We start from the raw sequence: 12,026 nt of genomic DNA on the forward strand, positions 1-12,026 counted from the left end.
TTCGGAGATGTAGATCCATCCACAGCATGAACTGAAATCAGTAATCTTTACGGTACCGCTGCAATGTACTTTACATGAATGATTATTTTCCAAAACTCGATAATGATCAGTGTATTCAGTGGTTCACACGAGTCTGCTGGGCAGATTATTACCTGGTTAGCTGCAATTTCAACCTCAACAAAATGAGAAGAGTAATTCTCACCACTTTTATTGGATAGCGTATGTGCACCAACAGCAGCATCAACCAAAGACAGAAGTATGACAACCATCTTCTAATATCTCCGCCGAGACAGCAGACATGTAAACGAACAACAATTAAATAACAAGAAATGTTTGTAGTATCTGAAAATACAACCACAATTCTTCAGCTAAAGCTAGTTTATTGAGTAAGATCACAGTAATCAATTTTACATGCAAGAGTTCTGATGAATATATGCAGCAAATCTGCAGAAAACCATGAAAAAGTATATTTTCTGGATTACAGTGTCATTTCAGTCCAATCAGTAAATTTACAGATTGCTACATATTACAAAATTACACTTCACCTTACATTATATCTTGGATTTTCAAAAAGGATTCACAAATACCTTTATTACACAATTTCTTAGAGTCTTTTGCAGAAGCTGATACTGCTGCATAATTAGATCAATTGTGGAAGATTAATAATGCATGAACACTGCAGAAATATGTAGTGCACTGAGAAGATTTATTACTATTATTATTGCAATGATAGATTGATTGGGATGAGGAAAGTAGCAGTGGAAAATCACGGAGTGCTCCTTATCTAAGGTTTCTAACAGATTACTTGGATAGAAACATTGTACTAAAATGGAATCAAATGGCTTGGGTTTATTGGGATTACGTAATGATAGCAATTATTTTCCCTAATGTGGAGATATTAGTCTGATTGTTAAACAAATCATAATTGCAAGTAATGATTTTGCTACAAAACCCCAGTTAACATGTTGGTAGTATCATCATCTTGACAGTCTGGACAGTTATTCCATACCAATATGGGTACTTGTCGTTAAGTCTTGATAGTCCACAGTTATCATACCACCATCCTCCACGATTATTTGCACATTTACCCCTAGAGTTATCATAATCACAATCCTGTGTACTAAATCTCTGGTTATCAATTATGTTATTAGCTTTTACCTCGGTCATACGGTCAGCAACATTTCCTCGGAATGGACCAAGTCTGATTGTGTACTGACGACTCTCAGGGTCAATTTGAAATGAGTCATATTCTGCATACAAGGTACGTCCTTTAATGTCTCTGAATTCTATTCTCAGCTTATATGCCTTCTGCTTTGTCATTAAATTGATGTACTCATTACCCAGCCAATGATCGGTCAACACATCACCAAAGCCGTATTTGTAAGTGATCCAACCAACTGTCCAGATGATTTTGCTAGTCCTGCTGTTGCTTTGAATCACAGTCCAGCCACTTTTGCCTTTCATGATACAGTTGACCACAAGAAGAGGGGATCCTGTGGGCTGAATGGCATAAAGCCCCGTAACAGCTCTTCGGTTTTGAGAAATGACCTCTTGGCAGTCACGTGGAACTAAAATAAAAAGCAGATATTTTACATTATTTTTAATCTATGCAGACTATTTAGTAGAGTTAGTTTAGGTTACCAGCCACTTAGATACATTGAATACAATGTTCAGAAAGGCCAACGTAAATTAAACGTTAAAAATAATAGTCTCTAAGTCTAACTCTTTCATTAAGTCCCTCCGATATTTATGTTCACTATGAAAATAGTCCCAGATTATTTGTTGGTACGTCTGTTCGCAACTGAATGTTGCCGCATAGAGCATGTAACTGGCAAAAGTATCAAAGGGAAATTGATGGGGATGTGAGAGAAAATAAGCTGCAGGAATACAAGGAAGCAAGGAGAGGGGGATGGGTTTGACAAGTGTGCCCTGCTAGGAGCTGGCATGAATCCAATGGATCTTCCCATTCATAATAAGTAATTATTTTATTTTAAAGTGAATTTTTCCCCCCAAATGCTGAAGCACTTTTCTTCTTTCTGTCTTCAGTGTTATATGGGTGCATTTTGAGGATTGTTCCCAGAAACATGTAATTGAATACAAGATGCCATATTACCTACTCATGTAGAACAGGGACCAAGAATGAATTTGACAGTCCTCTAATGGAACATTCTTGTGCCATATTATTTTGATTGTAAAAATGATAGGTAAACTAATCTTAGAATGATTTACTTTACTAAGTCATTCTGTTTGATTAGACTGGAACATGCTTGATTACCTTGCTGAATTATCAGTAGAAAGTTCAGAAATATCAATGTTAGTATTAATATTTGCAATAATATTTCTTACTTTTTGCCGATTCAGTGCCCACCACTATAAGTAAGAGTAAGAGATGAATGCAGAAGTAGTTTCCTTGCTCCATTTTTCTGGAAAAAGAACATGTTTAAGATTTTGGACACTTCAGAGGGAAAGTCATTCAAAAAATTTAAGTACATAAATTATATTTACACATACAGATTGTCGGTGCTATTGTTCCGGCTAAATGGAACTAGTTGCATTCTTACCTATCGAGTTGTAGTTCTAGCTTTTACAATGATTGCTTCTGTCTTTGTTCTTGTGAAATCCTGCGGAGGAAATGATAGTTGCACAACGATAAATGACTCGCTCACCCTCAGAAGAAGTGCAATGCAAATGCGAGAGAATTGTTTACCGGATGTTTAATCTGCCCTCATATATTATTGCAGGCAGGGTGCTCTATAATATATAGTGAAGATTATCTTTCATATTTGCTTGACATACAATAATAGTGTTTAAGAAAAATTCTGGCCAACGTATCCTCTTTCTACATAATGTTCTGACCAAATTAATCATGAATTAATCGGCACGGCATCTACATTTGTAAGCAAATAAATTACATTTTAGGAACTCATAATGAACACTAGTATAGAGCCATTCCACATCGTATGTGTTTCTTGCAATCTCTGCTCGATTTTTATTTACAGATGATAAACTTCACCTTTTCAGTATTGGCACCTGGTCATCAAAAGCACGTAAGTAATTTCTTGGGCATGATGCTGCACATCCTTTCAAGACAATCTTTCTGAACCATCAATGAATAACCCAAATTCAATCTTGGTCCGGTTTGACAAGGCACCAAATCAGAAACCTTGTAACGGTTCTCCTATAGAAGTCTCAGCTTTAATTTCATTTGTCACAAATCTAAATACGGGATTATTAAACCCAATATCCTCAATAACCTTTCATTCAGCAACTTGCTATTCCCTGCAGGCATTTGAACATATATTAAAGGTTCTGTTCAGGAAGCCATGGAGACATAGTTAGACAGTGCAGAATCAGGCCCTTTGACCCATTGAGTTTCTGCTGACACTCAAGCATACTTTTACACCCTTCTACATCAATGTCATTTCTGACTGTAATTCCAGATGCCTGGATTACTAGTTTGGTAAATATAATCTAACTTTTTAATTAATTCCCTCTCGTGATCCGAATGTTATTAGTTTTCGTTTTGTTTGCAGTGCCAGTGGAAGGAGGAGTGGGCCTGGCTGCATCTCTGTTGCACGAAGCTAGTAAAAGCCAACAGTCAAATGCAATTCTAGAATAAAAGAAGTGCTAAATGTACCAAAGCAGATACCCATCGGGTACTGGGTTTCAATTGTAAAACATATAACACTTTAAAATACAGCAATTTACATTTAGTAGCTCAGGTGATGTCACACTGCCACCTGGAGTTGCCTGAAATTGTGTTAGTGGAGCACTGGGTTTTACCATTGCATTCTAACTGATTCTAACTCTTTATAATTGCAATCCAGCCAGTTCTAGTCCTTGTACTCCAAATGAAAAAAAAAGTAAAATTGTGGGCAAAGAACTTGGATTGCACAGATAATTAATTTAAAACATTATCTTAAATTTACCAGTCTAGTAATCCAGAGGCCTGAAATATCAGGAATAATAATGAATGTAGGATAAGTTATTGCCCAGTTTTTTAGGATGTATGAAACCTGTAACAAACAGTAAGGACCCCAGTATTGATCTTTGTGGTGTGCCACTGCTCGCAGGCTTCCAAGTCACACCCTCCAACCCTCCAACCTACTAAATATGACTTCTTGTAGAACTCCAATTATAAAATCTGCATCATAGGATGTTGCACTTCCAGCTCCCCTGACTCTAAACTTAGCTTTGCCCCCTTTTCTATTGCATAAAAAAATAAATTCTTGGTTGCATAAAATGTATTTCTTAAATGTAAAAATGTAAATCACATTTTTAGTCACTTAATATCTCTTGCTGTGGCTTAGTATCATATTTTGATAATTTAATTTTAATTTAGAGGTACAGCGTGGAAACAGGCCCCTCAGCCCACCAAGTCTACACCGAATAGCAATCCCCGCACGTTAACACTACCCTGCATACACTAGGGAAAAATTTACACTTATACCAACACAATTAACCTACAATCATCTACGTCTTTGGGAAAGAAAAATAATGCTCCTGAGAAGTGTCTTTAGATATTTTACCGCTTGAAATATCTTTTTTTTGCACGACGTTGCTATTTTGTTAATTAATTATCTTTAATAACCTGTACTCCAGTGTTAACAAAAAGCCCATTGCAACATTAATCTGCATTAATCAATAATTTATTGTAGCCTAACACTTTGTTCCTGATTAAATAGTTTTCTCATATCATTCAATGTACATCAAATTACTCCTCAAATATTTAGCTTTATTTCAATTTAGAGCTTTATGTGATAATTCAAGTATACTTAATTACTTGTAAGCATGTAACTCTTTTAAAATACTTCATCATTACTTTCTTTGTGTAAAGATTACTTGAAAACTATTCACTTAAAAAAAAAGACATAATTCAAAAATTAGCTGGTCAGATCTTAGGTCTAAACAAAAATATTTCTATTAATCCTGAAATTTAAAAAAAGGAATCCACAGTCAGGTATGGAGGTCTAGGCTCAGAATCTGACTAGATTATTCTTTGCACACATTGCTAATTACAGCTGAGAATAGGAGATACTATGGAGGGTTACTTACTCTCTGCAAGGACTCCAGCCACCCAAATTGGAAAGTGTGTTATATCTTGAAGAGATTCGTAATTTATATTGATTTTGAGTGACATCTCATGGAGGCGTTGATGTTCTTGCTGTCACCAGTCAAACAGGTTTCACCAGAGCAGTATTGTAAACTGAGTTTGTGTGTGTGTCTGTGTGGTAGCAGGGGTGAGGTTGTTGGGGATTCTTTTCCCACCATCAGAGACGAGTCTGCATTCAGTCCCTTTACCGGTAAATCGGCTGTACTGAGTTGAATTATTGGGATCATTTGCTGAGTTACCCAGTATGTTCTGAAAGATTATGTGCAGTTTTGCGTCCCATTACAAAAAAGATTTGGAGGTTTTGTAGAGGGTGCAGAAGAGGATTACCAGAATGCTGCCTGGATTATACAATGCTAGTTGTAAAGTGCTATAAGGAAAGATTGGACAAACTTGTATTGTTTTCCCTGGAGTGTCAAAGAATGAGGAGAGACCTGATGGAAGTAAATACAATTATGAATGCCATAGATGCGGCAGTCAGTCAAAACTTTTTTTCAGCATGAAAATGTCAAAGACTGCTGGGTGTAGCTTTAAGGTTAGAGGGGGAAAACCATTGCATAGTGGTGGGTGCCAGGAATGTGCTGCCAGGTTTTTTGTTGGATGCAGATACGATTATGATGTTTAAGTGTATTAGATAATGATGTGCAGGGAAGGGAGAGATATAGATCTCATGCAAGCGGTGGAGATTAGTTTAAATTGGCAATGTGTTTGGCTCAGACATTGTGGGTCTGTACCTTTGCTGTACTGTTCTATGTTCAATGACTTGGTTTTGCAAGGGCAGTGGTACCAGAGGCAGAATGATCTTAAAAGGACTGCTTGTCTTCAACACTGCTTTCAAACTTTGTCTTTCACCCTCTCTATGTTATTCACATCCTACCTACAGTATGACAAGCAGAACTGTACACGGTATTCCAGGTGTCACCTCACCAATGTCTTGTACAGCTGTAATATGACGTCCCCACTTTTGTACTCAGTACCCCATCCGATGAAGGTTATTTGTCTTCTTCACCATGTTATCAACCTATGTCATCGCTTTCAGGGAACAATGTACTTGGATCTCCAGGTTTTCTCTGCCCAAAGACCTCCAGAGCCCAACCTTAGGTTTCTCATGACATTAAGCAAGTCATGCCTGCCCATGGACTGACAAGTGGCAAGTGATATTTGGTCCCTACAAATACCAGCCAATTACATAGTGTCATAGAGTTATACAGCATGGAAACTGATCTTTCGGCCCAACTTGTCCACGCTGACCCAGGTTTCTTCCTGAGATAGTCCCTGCATTTAGCCTATAAAACTTTAAACCTTTCTGATTCACATACCCTTCCAAATATCTTTTAAATATTGTTATTGTACTCCTACTTCCTCTAGCAGCTCATTCCACATGCTCCTTATGAAAACAATTCCTGTTAGATCCCCTTTACATTTTTCACCTCTCGCTTTAAACCTCTGCCCTTTTGGTTTAGGATAGCATGCAAAAAAAGTTTTCACTGTACCTTGGTACATGTGACAATAAACTAAACTGAACTAGACTCCCCTACCCTGGGAAAAGACTGTGACAATCTATTTTTTCTACGCCTCTCATGATTATATATACTTGTAAAGTCATATTGGCCTGGATTAAAGAAGATATTTGAATCTTCAAGCCAATATGACTACATACCTTATATAGTCCATGTTTATCCAGTCTCTCTTCATAACCCCAGTGGTCCACTTCTGGTAACATCCTTCTAAGTATTTCCTACACCCTCTCTAGGTTAATCATAGCCTATAGTCTGTCAACCAGAACTACACACATTATTCCAGGTGTTACCCTCACCAATGTTTTGCACAGCCTCAATATGACATCCCAATTATTGTACTCAGCACCCATCCGATGAAGGTCATATGGCTTCTTCATCACCAGAGGTCAACCATAAATAAAAATCTGGCAGATGAGCACCAAATGAACCGCTGCTTTAGAATCACGATGCATGGCAGATATTCAAGGTAGTTAAGCATGCCTGTGTGGTGACAGCTATACAAAGTGCAAACGGACCCTCAGTTATGTTGCTTAGCCCAATAGAAGTACAAACTGCTGCCATTCATCTCTTGGTTCCAAATGTGAGATTCAATTGCCTCCAGATTTATAAATATGAAAGAAAGCATGGATGACCCTAAAATTAAAAATATATATATATATATATATATATATTTCCTTCCTGGCAACTCTATTAAAAAATAACCAGATCAAACACTTGAACCTAATTTTAAACTTTACGGAAACATTTAAAAGCCTTATTAATTTTATTCCCCTAAAATGTAGCACGTCGACATTTTTAGCTTTGTACATCAATTTATTGTCTTCATTTCCTTGTATGTCAAGAGTCAAGAATGTTTTATTATCATAGGTCCCAAATAGAACAATGACAATAGACAATAGGTGCAGGAGTAGGCCACTTGGCCCTTCGAGCCAGCACCGCCAATCAATGTGACCATGGCTGATCATTCCCAATCAGTACCCCGTTCCTGCCTTCTCCCCATATCCTCTGACCGCTATTTTTAAGAGCCTATCTAGCTCTCTCTTGAAAGCATCCAGAGAACCCGCCCCCACCGCTCTGTGAGGCAGAGACATTCTGACATTCTTACTTGCAGCAGCACAACAGAATATGTAAACATAGTACATTGTAAACAATGTAATAAACGGAAAAAAAGTTCAGTGCTCAGTTTTAATGGTGACACAGCATTAGTGATGTGGCCTCACGCTTCTGGTGACTTAATCTGATCCTGGCCTCGAAGCTGTCTCTGTGTAGCTCGAACTGTGTATGTCCTTTCGACTTTGTCCTTTTTGCCAGATTCTCCTGTGTCATCTTGTAGCTTAAATAAATCCAGTAAAAATGTCCTTTTCTGCAGGTAAGTGGCATAAGGAATTAAATGAGAGGTGGCAGGTACAAGAAAGATATTAACCTGCTGGACTATAGAAAACAAAGGTGACTGCTAAGGTATTTCTGAGCTTGGACCTGATGGGTGCAAACACTTCCTTCTTCATCACAATTAAAGGCACCAAGCATTTATTAGAAAAAACAACAGGGAATGGCTTGAATTGAATATCTGATTGATGTTCAAATCAGACTAAAGAAACGCAAAGGCCAGTCGCCAAGTGAATGCATATAGGATCAGACCCTGTGCCATTCTTGCACCTAAAATGGTTGTCTTGTAATTATGGCTCATCCCCATATTAGCCGTAAACAATGTTTTTTTTTAAGTTAATTATTGCTGGTTTAGACTTTACTTTGGACTTTAGAGATACAGCATGGAAACAGGCCCTTTGGTCCACTGCGTCCGCTCCGATCAGCGATCACCAGCACACTAGTACTATCCTACACACTAGGGACAATTCAATTTATGAAAGACAATTAATCTCCAAACCTGTATGTCTTTGGAATGTTGGAGGGAACCAAGAACAACCAGAGAAAACCCACGCGGTCACAGTGAGAACATATGAACTCCATACAGATGGCACCCGTAGTCAGGATCAAACCGGGATCTCTGGTGCTATAAAAGCCCTGTCCCACTGTATGAGTTCATTCAAGAGTTCATTCTCCCGAGTTTGCCCTGATTTGAACTTGGAGATTTACGGTAATGGCCGCTCGCAGGTACTCGGGCTCTCGTGGACATTTTTCAACGTTGAAAAATCTGCATGAGTGTTCTCGAGCTTACCGCGTTTCCCGAGTACCTGCCGTTAGCGTTACGAGCTGCTAAGAGACGTCCCAAGCTCTGATGTACCCGCTACGTACATTCTACATGCTTCCACGAGTTTGATTTTTTTTCATTCAATAGGACTAGAATGTAAAAGCAAGAATCTAATAAGGAGGCTTTATAATGGCAGTGATCCGACCACATTTGGAATATTGTGAGCAGTTTTGGACCTACAGTGTATCAGTGTATATTTTGATTACACGAAGCAATTGAAAAACACCTCATTATTGAAATTCCAAAATTAAAACAATTTCCTCCTTGTTACCGGAATATTTTCAGTAATCAGTCTTGGGCGGACAATTCATTGTTGTGACATTCCTTTCCTATTGTGATAAAGCAGGTTTGAGAACATCACTTTAGATACAATAGAATTGAGTTGTACTGATTTATAATAAACAGCCTGGCAGCTGTGAGGCAAGACTATTTGTACCACTTGCTCATTGAAGTGAATGGTTTCTGTGTGTATCCCATACTAATAACACTCTTGGTTGGATGGGCACCTTATCAGAGGGGGTCAATATCTTGACTGGACTGTATCAGTTGAATTGTGTCTACATTTACTAAAATCAGCCCAGGTCCCCGAAAGGGGAGACAGGTTGTGTCCGGAGCAGAAGGTCAACAACATTCTACCATTCACTCTGAGCTGAGATATGGTGAAAAATGGGATGGCATGGCCTCCAAAATTTACTAACTCTGCATTGGACTGGATGGTGGAGGAAATGGCAATAGGAGTGATTTGCAGCATCTCCAGAACACCAAGTGGTGCTATGGTCAAGTGTTCAGATGGCAATGGAGCAAATACCCCAAGAACATTAAAAACAAAACACAGCACAAGAACAAGCCCTTTGGCCCACAATCAACCGTGCCAAACTTGATGCCAGGACCAACTCTTATCTGCCAACACATAAATCATATCCCACCATTACCTGCATATCCTCATGCCTATTTAAAAGTTGCTTAAATGGCACCTGCGCATCTGCCTCAACTACCACTCTCAGTAACGTGTTCAGGCAAAAATACTTGCCCCGCACATCTGCTTTAAACTTTGCCTCGGAGGTACACAAAAATGCTGGAGAAACTCAGCGGGTGCAGCAGCATCTATGGAGTGAAGGAAATAGGCAACATTTCGGGCCAAAACCCTTCTGTTAGCCCATTGGGTTTCGGCCCGAAACGTTGCCTATTTCCTTCACTCCATAGATGCTGCTGCACCCGCTAAGTTTCTCCAGCATTTTTGTGTACCTTCGATTTTCCAGCATCTGCAGTTCCTTCTTAAACTTTGCCTCTCTCGTCTTAAAGAGATGCCCTCTGGTATTTGATATGTTTTGTGTGTGGGCTGCATCAACTGCAGCTCAATGCCGATAAGACTATGGTTGAACTTGGGGAGGAGAGGAACGCTCCTGCCCCCTGTCTCCATCAATGGTGTGTATGTGCAGTTTACCAGGGAGTACAAATACCTTGGAGTTTACCTGGACAGTAAACGGGGCTGGTCCAAGAACGCTGAGGCCCTGTACGAGAACGGACAGGGCCGGCTTTACTTATTGAGAAGGCCCCACTCCTTCAACGTCTGCAGTAAGATGCTGCAGATGTTCTACCAATGGGTGGTGACCAGTGCCATCTTCTTCGCTGGGCAGCACAGCGAAGGCTGCGGATGCCATTAGGATTAAGAAACCCATCAAGAAGGCTGGCTCTGTCCTGGGGGCAGAGCATCTTGGACAATACAGTTCACCCCCTCCTTGACACATTGGCAACATGAGGAGTACCTTCAGCAACAGACTGGCTCCACCAAGATGCTGTACAGAACGCCACAGGAGATCCTTCTTCCCTGTGACTATCAAACTGTACAACTCCTCTCCCTTCTGTCATGGGATAGACTGACTCCCCTCTCCCAAACCCTTCCCAAGTCTTTGCACATCCCCAATCCTTTCCACTCATCACTCTAATTTCACGTTTCATGTATTTTGTGTTTTTTGACTGTTGGCAGATCAATTTCCCTCCTCGGATAAATAAAGCCCTATCGTATCGTATCATATAATAATTGATTCAACAGATTTGTATGGCATATACATGCGAACTGGAGTTGTAAACAGGCAAAGGGACAGTGGTGGTCGCAGAACAGAAATAAATTATATGTTCACGAGAAATAAGAGTTGTGATCTAGCTCTGTCCACTGTTACTTGGTGGCACAATTTCAAATATTTATAATCAAATGTGGGTGTGCCACCTTGCATTCTGTATTTCCTTTGTATCACTCCATGGAAGAATGGAAAATACACCACCCACATTGACGAGAAGGGCGTCCGCTCCGATCAGCGATCACCAGCACACTAGTACTATCCTACACACTAGGGACAATTCAATTTATGGAAGACAATTAGTCTACAAACCTGTATGTCTTTGGAATGTTGGAGGGAACCAGAACAACCAGAGAAAACCCATGTGGTCACAGTGAGAACATATAAACTCCATACAGATGGTACCCGTAGTCAGGATCAAACCGGGATCTCTGGTGCTGTAAAAGCCCTGTCCCACTGTACGAGTTCATTCAAGAGTTCTCCCGAGTTTGCCCTGATTCGAACTTGGAGATTTACGGTAATGGCCTCTCGCAGGTACTCGGGGCTCTCGTGGACATTTTTCAACGTTGAAAAATCTTCACAAGTCTTCTCGAGCTTACCGCGTTTCCCGAGTACCTGCCGTTAGCGTTACGAGCCGCTAAGAGACGTCCCAAGCTCTGATGTACCCGCTACGTACATTCTACATGCTTCCACGAGTTTGATTTTTTTTCATTCAATAGGACTAGAATGTAAAAGCAAGAATCTAATAAGGAGGCTTTATAATGGCAGTGATCCGACCACATTTGGAATATTGTGAGCAGTTTTGGACCTACAGTGTATCTGAAGGTTTGTGAGAATGATTCTGGGTTAATGTATTCATTGCCACAGATGGCTGTGGAGGCCAAGTCATTGGGTATTTTTAAAGCGTAGATTAATAGGTTCTTGATTAGTAAGGGTGTCAAAGGTTACGGTGAGAAGACAGAAGAATGGCTTGAGAGGGCAAAATAGATCACCCATGGTCGAATGGGGGAGCAGACTCGATGGGCTGAATGACCTAATTCTGCCCCTTTGTCTTATAGTCTAAGATTTTGTTGTTCCATAGCATGCCCAATGGGCTAACAGATCACTGT

The 12,026-nt window shown here is 39.8% G+C and overlaps 1 protein-coding gene across 1 annotated transcript; it reads right to left on the reverse strand.

Annotated features, from left to right (window-relative positions):
• Positions 1-360: 360 nt before the first annotated feature.
• Positions 361-5,093, reverse strand: LOC129710768 (fibrinogen-like protein 1-like protein). The gene is made up of 4 exons (XM_055658005.1): positions 5,056-5,093; positions 2,562-2,621; positions 2,347-2,423; positions 361-1,568 (listed from the first exon to the last, which is right to left on the reverse strand). Exons 3-4 carry the CDS (start codon positions 2,417-2,419, stop codon positions 958-960), a joined length of 684 nt encoding a protein of 227 aa, XP_055513980.1. The 5' UTR covers positions 2,420-2,423; positions 2,562-2,621; positions 5,056-5,093; the 3' UTR covers positions 361-957.
• Positions 5,094-12,026: the final 6,933 nt, after the last annotated feature.

This window comes from Leucoraja erinacea, chromosome 28 (genome assembly GCF_028641065.1).
Source record: "Leucoraja erinacea ecotype New England chromosome 28, Leri_hhj_1, whole genome shotgun sequence".
NCBI classification, from domain to species: Eukaryota; Metazoa; Chordata; class Chondrichthyes; order Rajiformes; family Rajidae; genus Leucoraja; species Leucoraja erinaceus.